General features: G+C 45.5%; 1 protein-coding gene across 2 annotated transcripts; it reads right to left on the reverse strand.

Annotated features, from left to right (window-relative positions):
• Positions 1-1,585: 1,585 nt before the first annotated feature.
• On the reverse strand, positions 1,586-15,052 carry LOC144933214 (cathepsin L-like). 2 transcript variants are annotated; one of them, XM_078857870.1, is made up of 9 exons: positions 14,952-15,041; positions 12,872-12,977; positions 12,329-12,471; positions 11,266-11,408; positions 8,201-8,392; positions 7,153-7,344; positions 5,280-5,448; positions 4,514-4,616; positions 1,586-2,459 (listed from the first exon to the last, which is right to left on the reverse strand). In XM_078857870.1, exons 3-9 carry the CDS (start codon positions 12,417-12,419, stop codon positions 2,360-2,362), a joined length of 990 nt encoding a protein of 329 aa, XP_078713996.1. In that variant the 5' UTR covers positions 12,420-12,471; positions 12,872-12,977; positions 14,952-15,041; the 3' UTR covers positions 1,586-2,359. The 2 variants fall into 2 exon arrangements, with proteins under 2 accessions (XP_078713996.1, XP_078713995.1); XM_078857869.1 differs by lacking the exon at positions 12,872-12,977 and having other exon boundaries at positions 14,952-15,052.
• Between the last annotated feature and the right edge of the window lie 5,865 nt (positions 15,053-20,917).

Raw genomic sequence — 20,917 nt, forward strand, 5'->3', positions numbered from 1 at the left:
GCGCGCGGAAATCTGCAATTTATGCGGCGAATTTGAAAAAACGCGCCCGCATAAATATGCGGACTTTGGCTGATTTTGCGTGGAATCTTGCGATCGCATAATCGCGTTTTTCTGGAGGGACTGTTTAGTCTCAATTGGAAGTCCAGCATTACAATTTGGTTGCCATTACATACATATTTGACATCACAATTAAGGAGCGCTCATGTTTGACGAAACATTTGTATAAATGCATGTTTTCTCATGCTGACAATGTCAACTTTTAAGAAAAATATATAATGGGTTTGTGATATTAGGCGGATGTGAATATTTCGAGAATTGCAATGTTTGATTTAAGTTGGCAATAAAAAAATGTTTTGAGCAATCAGTCCCTTTCTTTTCTCTTTATACGTCTTAAAAGCTGATGCAGAACCTTATGTTTCATTCTAAAGATATAAATTAATTATCAATTGACTTGTTCGGCGAGGTGGCCAGGTGATAGTAGTGCATCAATGTACCCAACTTTGAGTGTTACCGCCTTGTATACACGTGTATACGTTGCTTCCCTTTTTTGTTGAACCGTAATGCATTTTATAGCGCTGATCATATGAACTATACAATCAACTATTGAGTTCTGAGATACGAACAAATCAACTTACGACTGGCCTAGGAACGTAACCCATCTTATGTCGAGGACTGCCGGTATGATAACTGGACATATTTTATACCTCTTGATTGTCCTCAATATTCAAACATAAATTACCAGATTGCCAACAATCAAAAATTAATTTGATATCAAGTGAAACATATACATTACTTTAAACTGGCATTGGTTAAACATTATTTTAATTTTAATTAAAAAAAATCTAGAATTTTTATTTAACATGCAATACTTGATGATATATTTAAACAGTTAAGTAACGTTGATAATTGAGGAATCAATAAGTGATTTAACATATTAAAAAGGTTGATGTATGTTCAAAATAAAACATGTAAAGAATCGAACAGAGAAACAAATCCTGCCATAGTGAATGTGCGTATGTTCAACATTGGCATGTTGCTTTTCACTATGAACTTTAGCGTTCATCATTGATATGTTGGACACTATTCATGTATGTTAAATATATTTAAAAGAATTAAAAGCGCATTTCATCTACTTCGTAAATATAAAAAGCCAGACCACGTGGGAGAGAACCCATCCCCTTCGACGCTTCAGTTACCCCAAGGGCACTGCTAGTAATACACTCATGTTTTTATACATTCATTTTATAAATCAACTTTTTTCAAGCCCCTCAATCTCTTCAGCCATCCAATTATGATTTATAGTGATGGTAATTCGGATTACATCGTACTGTAGTGTTCTTTAAACATTTTATTTTCTAAAAATATTTTATTCTAATTTCGTTATTCAGTTACTGAGTGTGTTAATTACGTGTAAATGCAAATTAAACGTAATTTTACTGGATGTTTTTAATTGCTTGCAGTTATGCTAGATGTCCCCCATCACCATTCAGGTTCTGCAATTGTTTTGGTAGCACTTCGTATATATTCATGCCTCTGACAGAAACACATTGACCAGTTGTGTCGAAATTTTCACTTTATTGAGAAAGTCACAACATGTCATTTATACATTCATTCGAGTTTTTATATTGGTTAATGATTTCACATGGTCAAATGTTTCCCAGAACGTTGGTTATGTTGCATTTTTGTCCTCAAGATTTATCAATGATGGAAGATGTTTGAACACCATTGTCAATGTAGTGGATATATATAATCCAAAGAAATAAATCCTGCCAGCTAAGGGTAAAAGTTTTGGGATAATTAATTACTGTTGGTGAAAATTAACCGTTGTGGTTTAAAATTAAATTTTTTACAAGGTGTCACTGGTCAGAAGTCTGGGTGATTGTTACATGCTGAAAATGAAAGAATCGTTTTAAGTTAAATGTAACTGTAAATATCATAAATGATATGCCGATAGCAAGCAAAATAGCATTAGTTCCAGTGACAACTCTCCTATAGTATCTATTACATTTGTATATATTCAGTGAATATCGTGCTTCAGGTAAAACATAATTATACAGTGAAGAAAATCAAAGATTCCATTCTATGCATTAAAACAATAGAAACCATTTACATCTCCAGTTACACAGTCAAGCAAAGCAGGGGTGACTGCAAAGGCACAAGTGTAGTGTTGAATGCAGCAATCATAATTCAACCTCTGACAAATGTGGTTAATCAAATATAGATCAGATAGAAATAAACACATTAATTTGTGTTTGGTATGTAATTACAATTACGTAGGATTTCAGGGGCAATAGAACGCACAGAGCGCAGACATTGTCTTAGTAATCTTTACCAATCCTTCACCAATGCCAGTGGAGTTTTAAATGATTGGGTAGATACCGACAGAAGCGATTCCACACTGGTTATCCTTGTTTCTAATCATGTATATGTAGCCTTTCTCTCCCCAGTCTTCCCCCCAGCTGTTAAAAGAAAAAGACATGCACACATGTGCATACAGATGTTAAAAAATACACCAACCCACATGGTCACACACAACTGCCATTCGCCACGAAGTGGTAGTGATGTTACTACAGCGCTTGCGCCTTTCCAGGTGTATTTTTCCGCCATGTGAAGTGTCGAAGGACCACTGGCAGGAGGACACGAAACAGACCCAGATTCCACGGGTTGACTGACTGAGATGGCTGGCAGATGCACAATTTGTGCTCTCTACTCTGCCAACTTTTAGCATTTTAGCCACACGTTGCTTTGCTTATTGTCGTGAGCGTCACTCATCTGCCCTCGATTGTTGCTGGAGGGTGACTGCCTCCAATTCCCCAGTAGCACCCTTCACGAACCTCCAGTGGCCGACCTTGATACTGTTGGTACTAGTCATTGGCGAGTCCAATGAGCTCCACATCCTTCTATATGACATAAGTCCATCTCTTCTCTAGCCCATGCAGCGCCCATTTAGTCTCATATATCCGGCCAAACAGAATCTACTTGGACATGTGGTGGCTTGACACGTGGGCTACATGACCCAGCCAACGCAGCCTGGCTTGCCAGAGGAAGTCACTGATGGCACTGTATCCAGATCTTTCAAGGATCTGTGAGCTTACACAATCAAGTCTGGTTAAACCTAGGATGGATCGTAGACATACTAGCCTAAATTTTTGAAACTGGTGCATATAATCCTTTCGAGGGATCCACATTCCACAAGCAATGGGAAGCAAGTGCATAACTAGGGCCTAGAAGACCCACTGGTTCATATTGAGTGATCGAGCAGGTAGCTTCCACACAGCATTATGCGGCTGTTGAAAATATACTACTTGACTGATTTCGAGCGAGATCTCAGCTGTCAAACGTCACACACATATGCAGGGAAATAACAAAACGCATGCAGTGCATTCTCATTAGGTTCTATGTTTCATGAGGCTCAATCAAGTTAACAGTAATTGAAATGCACAATAGATGAAATTACTTGGACGACTGACTACTAGGAGCCTCTTTTCTTAAGATACAATAAAACACCAGGTCCGGGCATCGTGATCAGTCTTGAAGCTCGTCCCTTCCCTCGAACGTCCCCTCCCCTCGTGCTCTCTCCTTTTATCCTTCTCGTGCCCCCTTTCTTCAACCCAGCCAATCCCTGCCCTTCTCCTCTAACGGTTCCCAACCATTGCCTCTGGGTCCCACCCTGTTTCCCGCCTTTTCCCGTTAAAACATTTTCCTCAAATCACTTAAAAACCCTGCCTCCCAATCGATCACTGTGGAGGGCTCTTTCCACCAACTGGAGACCTTGGCCTACTTTTAAATCACCATTTGTCTGCACATTGGCATGAAGTGAATGCTTGTTAATTTCGGTCATTACAAACACATTAGGATGTGGTCCCTGTTTTGACAAAATAAAGATTGAATGGCTTGTAATTGGAGGTTGTATTTTACACCTGTGGTGTTCCTAAAACACAATTTTAAAAACTTAACAAAAAGTTGACATGAACTATATATGCCCCATTCGATATAAACATACATGCAAATGTTTATGGGACCTCCTTTGCCAGTACCAACATATGAAAATAGGTGTTTCCCCTTTTTATCTGCCAACAAAAAAACACATTTTATAAGGAATCATGTCTGCATTAACCACAATATATGTGGTCAGAATGCAAACAAAAACATACTCTGATAATATCTGGTCTAACACCGTTTGAGACGAGGTTCAAAGGAAAGCTGTCTCTGGTGTGGACCAATCAGTTTAAAAGGCAATGCATATATTCTCATAGAATGTTTTGTTTGCATTCTGACCACAAGTATTGTGGTAAATGCAGACATGATTCCTTGTAAAAGGTGTTTTTTTGTTGCTAGATAAAAGGGGAAAAACCTATTCTCATGCAAATATTTGTTTTACTTCTAACAAAGATATTTTTGGTTACAGAATTCTACTAAAGATATGATAAATGGGAAATGTTGATCAATGTAAAGTTTAGTATTATAAAATAATGTTAAAATATAACTTCCATGGGAAGATAACTTTTACAACCTGTTCTTGACGATCCAGAAGTCATTGCCACTCAGGGTGCCGTATCCAACCACCAACATGGCGTGGTTTGGGGTCTTGTCGCAGGATGGTTCGTTAAATAGCCCTACACAGGACAAATTCAGTGGTGGCAGATTGGTGCAAAAATATCATAAACATGTGAAAAGCGGCAAATAGGTCTGTAATTGTTCAACTCAATTTTATCACCATTGTGAATACACGAATGATTGAAGCGTAATTTAATCACTCAAATAATTAATTTCCTGTAAACATTTCGTAAATAGGTCTGCTAATTTTGTTCCAAAAATTGGTCCCGCTTCTCTGAAAGTGTCCAGAGTTTTGCTTTAAATCACAAGTGTTCAGTCTCATTAAAACAACTGTTAGGATGGGCCCTGTATATTTCGCTATTGTTCAAAATAACATCTAAAATTAACATGGCAGGGTCAGGCACGAAAATGTCCGTGGAGAAGCTTCGCAAAATTATAGTAATCACAGTGCGTGCCGTTTGCCTCGCAGTAGATGTTAAAGCTCGCGTGACGTAATTGGCAAGAGTAGGCCATTGTGTGCAGAAGCATCATGGTCCAAATTTGAAAATTACATGGCAATGACTTATTTAGGATTACACATAGGCAGATGGCCCTCTACTGTAAAAATACTGCACTGTCTGTGAAACATGGTGCCTTCCTTCATGAAAGCCTTGTGCTATCGGAATGGTGCAAATAACCAAATTCACTAATATATTGGAATTATCATTACAATGATTGCAAACCTGATTTGTAGTGCTTAAAGGTGTCCAGGTCAGCATTCATTGCGATTGCAATTGGTCCCACAGATGCCACGGCTTGGCGCAAGACCTCTTCGTTACTGGACGGCTCCACAAATTGGTAGCTACTGCACTTGGTGGCGACATTCGCAGGCTTGAATCGACACTTTCCATCCTGGAGGAGAATAAAGAGTGGTTTCTTGTTACAGCAGTCCATCTGTAGATTTTCCTACCCCTTCATATTCAAAATGCCCACTCTTCAAATGTTTCACATCTCAGCTTGAGGCGTAATTAATCAAAGCCTAGTTAATTTATCCTCGTGAGGATATATAGCAGACTATACTTCTGGTGTCGTTGTGACTTAACCAGGTTGTGTCAGTCTTTTGTTGATCTACACCAGTTTTGAAACAAAAAAATTTAATTGACACGTAGGTTTTCGCAGGAAATATACATCTCTCTGATCGCCGATGTCATCAAGTTCCATCAAATGATACAAAATTGTACACTGCAGTGAAGTTAAAGTTAGATACGGAGAGCTTCTGGAACCTCGAAGATAGCACGCAAGTGGTGCACCTGTGGTTTGCACGAAACAAGATGTCGCTTAATCTAGGAAATTTGGAGGTTCTGCTGGTTGGCACTCGCGCTCAGGTGAAAACATTTATGGGAGGATCAGGTGTGGTGGTCGCAGACTTCAGGATACAGTTTTCCATTCATCCAAAGAGCCTCGGTGTCATGCTTGACCAGAATATGTTATACTCTTAGGTTTTTTCGGTAAAGTCACGTAGGTAAAAAAATAAAATTAATAAAAGTAAAATAAAAAATCACGACGTTTCGGAGGCAACACAAGCTTCTGTCTTCAGGTGGAACCGTCACAGCATGATTGCTGTATCAAGTAAAGAGAAATTCCAAGAGACCCGACCTTGTATATATATACTTTACCGAAAAAAAAACTTAAGAGTATGAATCCTTGCAGTCACGAAAGCTTCAAATCTATAACCAGAATGTTGTTTGATCACCACGTGCAAAATATTGTCAGGTCCTGCAATTTTCATATCAGAGCTCTACGACACATTCAACCAGTATTTAGTCGTGACATAGCCAACACGGTGGGGTGTAGTGTAGTATCGATAAGGCTCAATTATTGCAACTCGCTACTCTACAGACGGGACGTAACATTACTAAGCTGCAGCAAGTACAACATTCTTTGGCACGTCTTGTGATGGGTACTGCTAAACCAATCAACAAAGATTGTCACTGCATCGCACGTTTTCAGATGCGCTTCTGGGGCTGTCTGGAATGCTCTTCCTGACGATATTAGGAAGCCACTGGAGTTATGCACTTTCAAATCTTGATTGAAAACTCATTTCTTTAGAACTGCTTTGTGTGGTTAGATTTTTGTCCTTCCCCTGCACCTTCAATTAGCAGTTTGCTATGTGCGGCACGAAAGAAGTTCAACATACATAATATTACGATTCAATACTAAATATTGGGTAATAACAGGTGCTTCATTTGATTAAGATCCTCCACCACCCAACAGCCACATTAATTCAATTGTCACGAATAAGCATTTAACACACCAATTGTGATTGTTTCAGCTCACCGGTAACTTCCCTGGATTGTTACTCTACCTTCCTCGATAATGTCCTGATAATGATCGATGAAATTTCACACAAAGCATCATATCTAATTACTAAATTCGGCTGTGAGAGTTGTTCTTCAACTTGACGTGGAGCTTACACGTAGGAAAATCATTCCCTACAGCATAACATCTGGTAGGACTCTCCTGAAAAAAATTAGTGAGGCTTTCCTGGGTAAAATAGCAAATATAAAAAAATAAAAACACCCACAGTTGACTGGTGGATTGACAAGTAAAGCTTACCGCATGCTCATATGGATACGACAACTCTGAGTCAATGCCATTATTGTCAATTATGTACTGGAGGGCACGTTCTGATCGTCCACCATTGCAACCGTTGTTGTAGTAGCTCTTGGTGCAGTCCACCAGTTGTTGCTCGCTTAACGATGTAAGATTCCCCGTTGCGGCAAAGTGTTGTCCTTCCAGAGAGCCTGTCTGCAGAGGTCCAAGGGTGGAAGAGGTGAGGAGAGTGACGCACAAAGACACGCACATTATAGGTTCCCAATTGTGCATTACAGAGCTCAAGAATAAAACATTCCACAATCGATGAATCGAAGGTGCACAATATGAGGCAATACGCCTCATTCACATTGGTGTCCCTCGTTGTAAGTGCGAGGGAAGAAGCTGCAAGAGAAGTGTTGTGACCTGCAGTGTGGTGGTTGACAACAGTGTGAATAAGGTGAAACAGTCAGTCTGTTTGACTGGGTCCTCAACATTAGGGGAGGAATAAATGAGTGAAGTTGACTAGAACAGTAGTAACCATGGTATAGTATCGATAAGACTCGATTATTGCAACTCACTACTCTATGGGACGTCTGGCAATAACATTACTAAGTTGCAGCGTGTACAAAATTCTCTGGCACGTGTCTTGATGGGTACTGCAAGATCCGACCATGTCCGCCGCAACGGATTTAAGGTGGCCATCGAACAAAGACGGTCACGGCATCGCATGCTTTCAGATGCGCTTCCTGGGCTGTCTAGAATGCTCTTCCTTCCGATATTAGGAAGCCAACGGAGCTATGCACTTTGCAATGGAGATTGAAAACTAATTTCTTTGGAATTGCATTTTGTGTTTAGTTTGTTGTCCTTCCCCCGCACCTACGATTAGCATGGTTGGCTACGTACGGTGCAAAAGAAGTTCAACATAAATACATGGCAGTAGCGATAAAAGAGTGATTAGGATACGACCGACCACTGATGAGCAATGAGCAAGTGACTGAAGGGATTCAGTGAGTGCTGGGTCATCAATTAACAGTGAACTGTTAGAGGAGAGAATCGTATATAAACGTACCGCACTAAAGGCCCAACTGGAGCCACAAAGCCCTTGTTCTTTAACGGGCGTCACGTAGCCCTTGAGTCTCCAGTCCACCTGCTCGGGGAGATTGTCCATGCTCCGGAGTGGGAATGGGGCCCCTCTCCTGCGAGTCTCATTTCTCAGATTCCAGAAACGGCCGACAACTTTCTCATGGTATTCATGCAGTTCCTGTACAAAAGACACAATGTAAAACTTACTTGCAATGTATTTATTTATAAGTCAACAGTCAAAGCGATTTCCTGCTCAAATGAGCAATGAGACAGTACTCTTCTCATGTTCACAGTCCTGAGCCAGTGGTGGAAATTACACATTCCCATGGCAGGGGCAAATCTAGCCATATAACAGCGACTGGTGGCTTTCCCACAAGTAATTTAACCTGCGTGATTACATTATATAATATTTAATTATTTGAATACCGGACAATTCCAAAACTGGACTCTCCCCACATTCATTCGGTCTCCATGAAGTATTACTGTAGCTGGGGAACTCATTCATCTCTATCTGTTGAGGTATGGGTCACAAAAACCTGCGGCTCTGCCGCACCAGAACAGCTCGTCTCCCCTAGTTACAGATATTTATGTATACTGTCTGCCACGACTATTTTAAGGCCCTGACAGAACAAGGCAATGTCTCACGGCCAGCTCCCTCCACGCCTCCCATCCTCACATCCCTTAAACTCCACCACACGCGGGGCGTACACCTACTTGCCCAATCAGAAAACACCTAGTCTGATTTGCTGTTCTCCACTGCTTTACTGGTTACATAACATTCACTTTAAGGACGTCATTACCATCTACTGGGCCGTGTGGCCAGATTCTGCATGCTTAATGCAAAGGTACAGTCAGTAACACACGTGCCAAAAAGAGGACATCACCATTTCCTCATATGAAGGGAAATAACACTTCCTGCACATGGTTTTCAATTGACTGAAAATAGATTAAACATGTTTTAGTTTTAAATCATATGAGACGCGAATATTTGTAAAATATGAGACTCCAGATGGCCAATGTGTATGTCATCATTTCTCTCGTCCAATGTTTGCATATATATTCTAATATTGCTGGGAAAAGACTTGGTAAGGGTCTATCGCCTTGCCAGACCAAATTATGATTTGTATTTTTCTGCTCTAATTATGTAGTCTCAAACATGATAATTATACGAACATTATTATTTGCAATCAATATGGTCAAAGTCAACAGTTCTGAAGAAGTACTTTCCTCTAAACTGTATTTATACTAAGTGCAACAAAAGTGTCCAGCGGCTGTTTCAGACCAAGCATGTATATTTCGTATCTGAAAGAAGTGGCACATGGTAAAGAAAAAAACTGCAATGCAGATGGATTAAAGTGACATGTTTAACGTGGATAAAAAATAATGGCTTAAACTCTTCGAACTCAGTTTAAACCATCTGTAGGAAATGGCATTGCCCCCTTCCCATTACGGAGAATCTTTAATTGTGGCTTTTAGGCAGCAGCTGTACCATCGACATTTTCGCTGTTTTCTTCTTCAGTTAACTAGGAGAGGAAATGAACCCAATGTGGCGCATGAAACGGCATCGCCGCTTTTGCAACTTTTGCAACTTTGACCTGGGTTACATCAAGAACATCATATTGGGTTTTTTACATTTTTATTCAACAAATGTAGACTTTATTTTACTATTCAATACTACAGTACAATTTGAATAAGGTTAAGTGAAAAGTTAAATTGCAATAAAAATGCTTAATATGTAAAGGATACAATGTAACTTTAGGAAAGGAATGTGACTAGATTAGGCAAGTATAGGCAACGTTTATACCAGACATCTGTACAATCTATTCTATTTAATTTATTTTCACTTCTTTGCACAGGGAAGCCACACTTGTCCTTTTGAGTTTTTAGCAGCAGAAGGTAATGTTGCTGCTGTTTGCAGATAATCTATCAGCATTGGGATGTTTGGCCAATACCTTCAACAGTTGATGTTGTTTTAGCTGTGGGAGGAGGAGGAAACTGGAGAACCCAGAGGAAACCCACGCCGAACAGGGGGAGAACGTAAATACTTCCCCACAGAGAGGCACCCGAGTTGGGAATTGAACCCAGGCCTTTCTTGCTATGAGGTTCGAGCGTTTCCACTGTTCCACCGTCCGTGCAGTTATGCATTTTGTTCGCTCATACCTTTACAGATTAACAAAAAGACTCACATTCGTCAAAACCACGGTGGATGTAAAGTCGAAAAAAATACACGACGTTTCGTCCTTCTTTTAGAGCACCTAAATAGAGAACCAGAGAGATAGAGGGGATACTAAGAGTGAGGATTGACAGGTTTCCAGTTTTCAATACTGGACTCCAGAGACTGGAGGCAGAGCTGAGATTACAGGCCCACATACTTCCAACCTCCACTTTTATATATACAATAGAACCTCGGAGATCGAACGCACCAGGACTCGAACAAATCGGTGTTCGAACGATATTTCCGGAAAAAATATTGCCCCGGAAACCGAACGAAATTCGGAGGTCGAACGGGCAATCGCGACTTGAAAGAACCTGTACGGCTGAGACGCGCATGGCCAGCGTGCATGACACTTGCCCAGACAAAGGGGACTCCCCTTCCAAACAATAACACCACCACCTCCTCCTCCTCACCACTTTCCACTCAAGCCATCAACTCTCCTTACTACAGGTAAAGTAAAGTTCAATGTTCATTTATTCCATGTATTTATTCATTTATTCCATTTATTTATTGCGTTTCTTGTTTTTTTAAATGATTTTCTGAATGTAATTACTGTAAACTTCGTGTAAAAATGGTTTATAATGAGATATTTCTTGTGTCTGGAACCAATTCATGTAATTTACATTAATTCTTATGGGGAAAATTAATTCGGTATTCGAATGGCCTTCTGGAACTAATTAAGTTCGATTCTCCGGAGTACCACTGTACAGTGGTCCTTTGGACTACGATGCCATCGATTAACGAGATTTCGATTAATGATCCACCTCCCATGAGGTCCCATTGTTTCTATTAACGATACATTTTCGATTAACGATACATTTATGCTATGTATGTACCAGGTCGGAATACTTGTTGATGCCAAGACGGAATGAGACGTTGCCCTCGTCGGCCAGTAGGTTGTGTTGCAGTACGCGCTTCAGGTTGTGCTCAAACACGTCGCGGCGGTGGGCATCCTCCTGCTCACTCTCGTAGTGCTTGCCTAGCAACATAACAATCATAATAATAGCGAAAGCGATTTGTTATTGAAACTATGCCCTCCTATACACATTGGCAGCTGGTGCTTGTTGTGGCACAAGCTAACTCGGTACCTGGCCCGCAAGCGGGTATTAGCCCACTGCCAGTAGGGGGCGATGATTGCTGCTGCGTGTGTAATCCAAATGAAGTAATTTGCAAAAATAAAGCTTTGTGATTGTAACATCCGGAGTTGCTGAATGCTGAAAAGAGGAATATTGGAGAAGGCCAAGACTACTATCCCCACAGATATGGGCCAAAACTTAAGATCTATTTGTGTTCACATGCAAATACCTATGAGTGTTTCCTGTGAAGCATTTGGAGTTTCTGTTGCTTACAGATGTTGCTATATAAATATAAATTGTATTCTGTATGATTGCCCCCCAACTTAAAGCTAATCCCAACCCTAAATCATAACCCTTCAAGCGATGGCCCCTCACCAAAAATTCCAACATATAACCTTGAACCATAATCTCTCTACCCTAAACCTAACCCCTTCCACAAACCATAACTAATAATATTTTCATTTTATAAAGCATCGTTCATGTAAATAGCATCCCACAACGCTGTACATGAGGACCAAATCCCACACACAGCCACTACTCGGTTAATGAAAACCCCACGACCTACCAAAATCCAAAATTTATGAATACATAAATGTCACCAAAACAAAAGGCACAAACAACAAAAGAGTTATTACAAGTGAAAAATAAACCCTAACTTATAAAACCCCCATGATTGACAAGGGGTGAGGCCTACATCCAGCAGCGGATTGACAATGGGCTGTACATTATTCTTCATAAATTTACGTGCAAAGCACCACAATAGTAAGAGCGTCAATTTATTTAGACATGTCCCGTGGTGACGATGTGTTATGAACGTTCGTACCGTACGTGCTCTTCCAGGTGTCCCACTGGAGCTGCTGCACGCTCAGGGCCTGCGTCAGGGTGAGCAGCGTGGCGAACAGCAGCAGTTGCATCGTGGCAGGCTTCACCTTGACAACTTCCAGAAGTCAAGATAAACTCGTCACACTGAAATCACAAGCAACACACAGTACCTCGCATTGAGCGTTTGCCCCACTGCAATTTTCCAAGTTATGCTGGCGAGGCCCAGGAACGCTCTAGCCTGTTTCCCCAGAACTGATATTGACTGATTGTATCCTATGCAGTCGGACTGGAATTGTAGCTGTTATGGATTTACTCTCCAACACACTGCTGTGCTGAACTATTAACTATTTGGCATGCTTTGTTTATGTGACAAACCTTATTAATCGGCTGTGTCGGGTGGTGGCGGGTTTAACAACACATTTATATTCACGAGATCTAATACAAAAACCTCGATTATGAATTATTGTAGCCGACAGGCCCACACGAGACAATCAACCCAGTGACAACAATTGGCGGCGTGGGGTGGCATGGTGGTAACACTCACTGTGCCTTACAGCAAGGGAGCCCTGGGTTTGATTCTTGATCAGGGTGCCTTTCAGAGTATGTTCTCTCCTTGTTCTGTATGGGTTTCCTCTGGGTTTTCCGGTTTGCTCAAATATAAAAAACATCATTCAACGTAATTTCCATTGGCCAAGACTTCCCAATGCTTACAAATGATCTGAAAATCACTGAATTTGGGATTACACACAGAAACATCACCCTATGCTGTATTAAATAATAAGAGTTGTATTGGAAAAAAACAAACGTGAGTTTGAAGGCACATGCCAGGACTGGTGGAGGTAAGGGTTTGTGGATGTCAATTTTCTTGCCAAACTCCCTTTCCAAGGGCATCGAGGTGCCATACCCTCTGGCTTAGGACGCCATTGTTGGCGATATGTTAACTACCTCGCATGGTATACAGGAGGTAATGGGTTCAATCCAGACACTGACGCTTGTATATTTGGAGTTTGCGTGTTCTCCCTATGGTTGCATGGAATTTTTTTCTGGGTCTTACGGCTTTTCCGTCCACATTTAGAAACACGTGTTTAGAGCATTTGGCTGCCGTAAATTTGCACGTGATAAGCCACTTCGTTGAGCTATTATTTGTGGCCAAGTCGCTTCTGAAAAAGAGCTACATAGCTCAGTGGGCCTTACCTGGTAAAATAAAAAATATATAATTGTCATGAAAAGGCAGTACGACAAATGTAGGCCAATATCCTGTCCTATCTGTACGAGAGAGCGTTATCCCCTCACAGTACCTGTAGTCCCTGGGCTACAGGTACTGTGAGGCCCCCAGTAAAATTTTCAAAAGGAAACCCAAGTTAAAGAAAATATAAATTATTTTTACAAGGCTAACAACAAAGAAACTTCAGCATTCACAAGTGAAATAACTTTTCACTTAATCTCTGGTTAGCCAAAAGCCGCTGCAAGGATGACCAGAGATTGCGTGATGATTTATGCTCCCTGACGAGATCATCATTTGTGGCAAGCACTTTGTGTGTCATGAGTGAGACCGTATAATGTATTCGTTCGGCAACCAGAAGCCATGACGACTCAGCGAGCACTGGGTGGACACGGTGGGATCTTGCAGTAACAAGAATGGACAGATGGAGTTGAGGCGACGCACGTCAGGTGGCGGAAAATAATAAGGTGACGACGTATTTGCGAAACGACGTAAAAGGGGGAGACGTAAACCGGGACATGACCGCACAACTGTGTGGGAAAGTCAACCGTGGTTGTCCTTTTGACTTAAAACTTCCGTGACTGCAGGAATTCATATTATTTGGTTCTTTCGTTAAAGTCACGTAGATAGAAAATACAAATGTTTATAACTTTTTTTTATTTTAATTTGATTATTTTCTATCTACGTGACTTTACCGAAAGAACCAAAGAGTGATAAATACGTGGTTGTCCTACGGAGAGACTGTCCCCTGCCCTTAACAGCGTGCAACTTCCACCGCTCGGAGTTCTAAACACTCGTGTGGCTCTTGCAACTTGGTTTGCGAAGTGAAACTTCACTTAAGACATTTGTTTTTGTGTGCGAGGCTGCGATCCCCCGTCGCGAGTGAACACGGAATAATCATCAGCGTATTTGTGGATACCACGGGTAAACCGACGACATGACGCACACTACTCGCCTCCTTCCCATATCTGTTCCTCCACATAAAATATTGTTTTTACACATCCCATCAGCCACACGGCCTCCTCGGAGAGTGAATACTTTAAACTGCATTTGTCTAACACAGGGGGTCGGCAACCCTTAAGGACTGCTTAGTGACGTTAATCATTAATGGGCCGTCTCATATTCACCACGGTGCATTGCGGCTCTTAAAAAACTTTTTTTTTACACCGAATTAAAAAAAACATGCCTCGTTATTTTACTTGCCGACGCCCTTGGCCCTAACACAAGCCCCACACTCTGGACCGCTTTCGACACTCACCCAGCCTCAGGCGCAAATGCCAGACGGTACGAGACCGGCGTCTTCAAGTTGCACACAAAACGACACTTTGATGGAAAAATGACCGCTTTAGTGGCCAGCAAAAACCTGGACCGCTTGACTTCAACAGAACTCGGCAGAACTCACCTGGGGAAGACGGGGGGGGGGAGATGTCTCAGAAGACGCTCGCTCGTGCTGCGACGGACCGAGTTACCGAGTGGACGAGGGAGCGGCCGGAGGAGGAAACTTGGAAATCCCCGCGCGGCGGGCCACGTGGCGGCGACGACCCCCCGGCGCGAAGTGCGGCAACGATCTCCGCTCGCCCCCCTAAGTCGTCGCAGCCGTTCAATTCAAATGGAATAAACAACACCCCCCCCCACACACAGGTGCTGAGCACAGGTACAAAACGTGAAGCGGCCAGCAACAGACAGCACTGCCATGGTTGTCACAGTCGAGAGTGTAACGCTGATGTTTGATTAGGAAAGGTTGTTTTTGTTGTTGTTGCTAGGAAAAAGAGACGGAAGAGAGGTGAGTGAGGGGTGAGTGTTTCCACCTGCAGTGTGGTGAGTGAGGGGGTGAGTGTTGCCATCTGCAGTGTGGTGAGTGAGGGGGTGAGTGAGGGGGTGAGTGTTGCCACCTGCAGTGTGGTGAGTGAGGGGGTGAGTGTAGCCATCTGCAGTGTGGTGAGTGAGGGCGTGAGTGTTGCCACCTGCAGTGTGGTGAGTGAGGGTGTGAGTGTAGCCATCTGCAGTGTGGTGAGTGAGGGGGTGAGTGTTTCCACCTGCAGTGTGGTGAGTGTTGCCATCTGCAGTGTGGTGAGTGAGGGCGTGAGTGTTGCCATCTGCAGTGTGGTGAGTGAGGGGGTGAGCGTTGTCATCTGCAGTGTGGTGAGTGAGGGCGTGAGTGTTGCCATCTGCAGTGTGGTGAGTGAGGGGGTGAGTGTTGTCATCTGCAGTGTGGTGAGTGAGGGCGTGAGTGTTGCCATCTGCAGTGTGGTGAGTGAGGGGGTGAGTGTTGCCATCTGCAGTGTGGTGAGTGAGGGCGTGAGTGTTGCCATCTGCAGTGTGGTGAGTGAGGGCGTGAGTGTTGCCATCTACAGTGTGGTGAGTGAGGGGGTGAGTGTTGCCATCTGCAGTGTGGTGAGTGAGGGGGTGAGTGTTGTCATCTGCAGTGTGGTGAGTGAGGGGGTGAGTGTTGCCATCTGCAGTGTGGTGAGTGAGGGGGAGAGTGTTGTCACCTGCAGTGTGGTGAGTGAGGGGGTGAGTGTTGCCATCTGCAGTGTGGTGAGTGAGGGGGTGAGTGTTGCCACCTGCAGTGTGGTGAGTGAGGGGGTGAGTGTTGCCATCTGGAGTGTGGTGAGTGAGGGGGTGAGTGTTGCCACCTGCAGTGTGGTGAGTGAGGGGGTGAGTGTTGCCACCTGCAGTGTGGTGAGTGAGGGGGTGAGTGTAGCCATCTGCAGTGTGGTGATTGAGGGGGTGAGTGTTGTCATCTGCAGTGTGGTGAGTGAGGGGGTGAGTGTAGCCATCTGCAGTGTGGTGAGTGAGGGGGTGAGTGTTGTCATCTGCAGTGTGGTGAGTGAGGGGGTGAGTGTTGCCATCTGCAGTGTGGTGAGTGAGGGCGTGAGTGTTGCCATCTGCAGTGTGGTGAGTGAGGGCGTGAGTGTTGCCATCTGCAGTGTGGTGAGTGAGGGGGTGAGTGTAGCCATCTGCAGTGTGGTGAGTGAGGGGGTGAGTGTTGTCATCTGCAGTGTGGTGAGTGAGGGGGTGAGTGTTGCCATCTGCAGTGTGGTGAGTGTTGTCATCTGCAGTGTGGTGAGTGAGGGCGTGAGTGTTGCCATCTGCAGTGTGGTGAGTGAGGGCGTGAGTGTTGCCGTCTGCAGTGTGGTGAGTGAGGGGGTGAGTGTAGCCATCTGCAGTGTGGTGAGTGAGGGGGTGAGTGTTGCCATCTGCAGTGTGGTGAGTGAGGGGGTGAGTGTAGCCATCTGCAGTGTGGTGAGTGAGGGCGTGAGTGTTGCCATCTGCAGTGTGGTGAGTGAGGGGGTGAGTGTAGCCATCTGCAGTGTGGTGAGTGAGGGCGTGAGTGTTGCCATCTGCAGTGTGGTGAGTGAGGGGGTGAGTGTAGCCATCTGCAGTGTGGTGAGTGAGGGGGTGAGTGTTGTCATCTGCAGTGTGGTGAGTGAGGGGGTGAGTGTTGCCATCTGCAGTGTGGTGAGTGAGGGGGTGAGTGTTGTCATCTGCAGTGTGGTGAGTGAGGGGGTGAGTGTTGTCACCTGCAGTGTGGTGAGTGAGGGGGTGAGTGTTGTCACCTGCAGTGTGGTGAGTGAGGGGGTGAGTGTAGCCATCTGCAGTGTGGTGAGTGAGGGGGTGAGTGTTGCCGTCTGCAGTGTGGTGAGTGAGGGGGTGAGTGTAGCCATCTGCAGTGTGGTGAGTGAGGGCGTGAGTGTTGCCATCTGCAGTGTGGTGAGTGAGGGGGTGAGTGTAGCCATCTGCAGTGTGGTGAGTGAGGGGGTGAGTGTTGTCATCTGCAGTGTGGTGAGTGAGGGGGTGAGTGTTGCCATCTGCAGTGTGGTGAGTGAGGGGGTGAGTGTTGTCATCTGCAGTGTGGTGAGTGAGGGGGTGAGTGTTGTCACCTGCAGTGTGGTGAGTGAGGGGGTGAGTGTTGTCACCTGCAGTGTGGTGAGTGAGGGGGTGAGTGTTGCCATCTGCAGTGTGGTGAGTGAGGCAGTGAGTGTTGCCATCTGCAGTGTGGTGAGTGAGGGGGTGAGTGTTGCCATCTGCAGTGTGGTGAGTGAGGGGGTGAGTGTTGCCACCTGGAGTGTGGTGAGTGATGGGGTGAGTGTTGTCACCTGCAGTGTGGTGAGTGAGGGGGTGAGTGAGGGGTGAGTGTTTGCCATCTGCAGTGTGGTGAGTGAGGGGGTGAGTGTTGTCATCTGCAGTGTGGTGAGTGAGGGGGTGAGTGTTGCCATCTGCAGTGTGGTGAGTGAGGGGGTGAGTGTTGCCATCTGCAGTGTGGTGAGTGAGGGGGTGAGTGTTGCCACCTGGAGTGTGGTGAGTGATGGGGTGAGTGAGGGGTGAGTGTTTGCCATCTGGAGTGTGGTGAGTGAGGGGTGAGTGTTGCCACCTGCAGTGTGGTGAGTGAGGGGGTGAGTGAGGGGTGAGTGTTTGCCATCTGGAGTGTGGTGAGTGAGGGGTGAGTGTTGCCACCTGCAGTGTGGTGAGTGAGGGGGTGAGTGTTGCCACCTGGAGTGTGGTGAGTGATGGGGTGAGTGTTGTCACCTGCAGTGTGGTGAGTGAGGGGGTGAGTGAGGGGTGAGTGTTTGCCATCTGCAGTGTGGTGAGTGAGGGCGTGAGTGTTGCCATCTGCAGTGTGGTGAGTGAGGGGGTGAGTGTAGCCATCTGCAGTGTGGTGAGTGAGGGGGTGAGTGTTGTCATCTGCAGTGTGGTGAGTGAGGGGGTGAGTGTTGCCATCTGCAGTGTGGTGAGTGAGGGGGTGAGTGTTGTCATCTGCAGTGTGGTGAGTGAGGGGGTGAGTGTTGTCACCTGCAGTGTGGTGAGTGAGGGGGTGAGTGTTGTCACCTGCAGTGTGGTGAGTGAGGGGGTGAGTGTTGCCATCTGCAGTGTGGTGAGTGAGGCAGTGAGTGTTGCCATCTGCAGTGTGGTGAGTGAGGGGGTGAGTGTTGCCATCTGCAGTGTGGTGAGTGAGGGGGTGAGTGTTGCCACCTGGAGTGTGGTGAGTGATGGGGTGAGTGTTGTCACCTGCAGTGTGGTGAGTGAGGGGGTGAGTGAGGGGTGAGTGTTTGCCATCTGCAGTGTGGTGAGTGAGGGGGTGAGTGTTGCCATCTGCAGTGTGGTGAGTGAGGGGGTGAGTGTTGCCATCTGCAGTGTGGTGAGTGAGGGGGTGAGTGTTGCCACCTGGAGTGTGGTGAGTGATGGGGTGAGTGAGGGGTGAGTGTTTGCCATCTGGAGTGTGGTGAGTGAGGGGTGAGTGTTGCCACCTGCAGTGTGGTGAGTGAGGGGGTGAGTGAGGGGTGAGTGTTTGCCATCTGGAGTGTGGTGAGTGAGGGGTGAGTGTTGCCACCTGCAGTGTGGTGAGTGAGGGGGTGAGTGTTGCCACCTGCAGTGTGGTGAGTGAGGGGGTGAGTGTTGTGACCTGCAGTGTGGTGAGTGAGGGGGTGAGTGTTGCCACCTGCAGTGTGGTGAGTGAGGGGGTGAGTGTTGTGACCTGCAGTGTGGTGAGTGAGGGGGTGAGTGTTGTGACCTGCAGTGTGGTGAGTGAGGGGGTGAGTGTTGTGACCTACAGTATATTGTGAGTGGGTGGGATAGAGCAGTGTGAATGAGATTCAAGTTTGGTAGGCAGGTGGACCGAGCCTCAACATGCGTGGAGTGTTTACCATTGGAACTCTACCATTGCAGTAGAGTGACGGTATTTACTGGCACATCCAACAGTATGGCGACCCCCGGGGTCATGCCATAAGGTTCACATCAAGACGTGGTCAGCACAGTGAGGCCACCGCTCCTCGCTCCACGCTCTCTGCTCCCCGTCGGATCCCACAGTAGCTGCAGCAGCAGTAGCTGCAGCAGTAGCTGCAGCAGCAGCTGCAGCAGCAGCAGTAGCAGCAGCAGCAGCTGCAGAAGCAGCAGCAGCTGCAGCAGCAGTAGCAGCAGCAGCAGTAGCTGCAGCAGCAGCAGTAGCAGCAGCAGCAGCTGCAGCAGCAGCAGCAGCTGCAGCAGCAGCAGTATCTGCAGCAGCAGCTGCAGAAGCAGCAGCTGCAGCAGCAGTATCAGCAGCAGCAGTAGCTGCCTCACAGGAGACATGCAGCCTACCTCGAACATCTGCCCTCACAGAAACCACCAACTGCCCTTAGGTGGTTATCCAGGTTTGATAACAATAATGTGTGTTCCGCATCACCGGTAACCGCATGGAAGATCCGGTCAAACCGGTTATTGGTTTGCCACTCAACGTTTTCAAATTCTTTTTCGCTTGAAAGACTAATTGCCGCGGTGTTAGTGGTGAGTACACCGACCTGGCGACGCAGAGACCTAAAGTTCGATTCGACAGCTCAATCGATAGGCAAATCTGGCATCCAATCGAGTATGCCACAGTCGATCGGGCAGGTCGCGTGTGGTGGGATAAATCGTGGGTGCCTCCACTTCCTTCCAACACATCCCGCGGCAGCATTGAAGAGGAGGCCGAATGCCCTCTCGAGCTCCGTTGAACAAGAGGCCCGTCGGCGAGCGATCGCAGGGCTGCTGCACCGTGACATTGGGCTGTGTGTACAGGTCGCCGGAGGGGCACCTCAGTGAAATAAACGACGCCGCCTGTCGTATACATGGGCAAAGGGCAGAGCTCGAAAAACCTGCGGCTCCGCAGCCCCATGCGGCTCTTTGAGGACTGCTTTGTGACGTTATGCATCGAGGACCACGCCGTCTCGTATTCACCACTTGCATTGCGGCTCTTGAAATGGTTTGTTTTACCGAATTCGAAAAGTACATTTCTTTTTTTGTTGCCGACCCCTGGCCAAGGGGTTCAAGGTGGTAGAGCACGGGGGAATGAAGCTAAGTGTAGGACGATTAGGGGCGGATAATGAAGAAGGGACGGGATTGTGAGGATAACCTTCAAGGAGGTGAAGGAACACGGGGAGCGAAGATGACACGTGGAGCGTGTCGTGAGCCAGGGTTCTTTTTGAGAGGGACGACTTCTGAGTGCACTTCTGAGTGCACGCGCGAACGGGAGAGAAATTAACAAATTCCCATAATCAAGGATCGTTTCGTGTGGATTCCCTTTCAAATGTAACATGCGGCGACTTAGGCCGTTTACGCAGTGTAGGAAGTACTCATTTTAGGCTGAGTTTACCGAGGAGAGGGCCAGTATCGGTTCATATACTCATGTCGCTGGGTGTGTACTGCAGTGTGCTCACCAATGTACATTAGCTCTCCACCACACAACACATGATTGTAGGTTTCTCCTGAAAAATATTGATCTTTGGGATAAACGAATGGGTTTTTTTTTGTAAGCGTTATCAATATCGCCATAGTAAAGTTCATCATTGGCAATTTTGAGCATGTTTTTCACAATTTTAACTTGTAACCAACATTTGAGGCCATTTCATGAAT

Source organism: Lampetra fluviatilis, chromosome 6 (genome assembly GCF_964198595.1).
Source record: "Lampetra fluviatilis chromosome 6, kcLamFluv1.1, whole genome shotgun sequence".
Taxonomy (NCBI): domain Eukaryota; kingdom Metazoa; phylum Chordata; class Hyperoartia; order Petromyzontiformes; family Petromyzontidae; genus Lampetra; species Lampetra fluviatilis.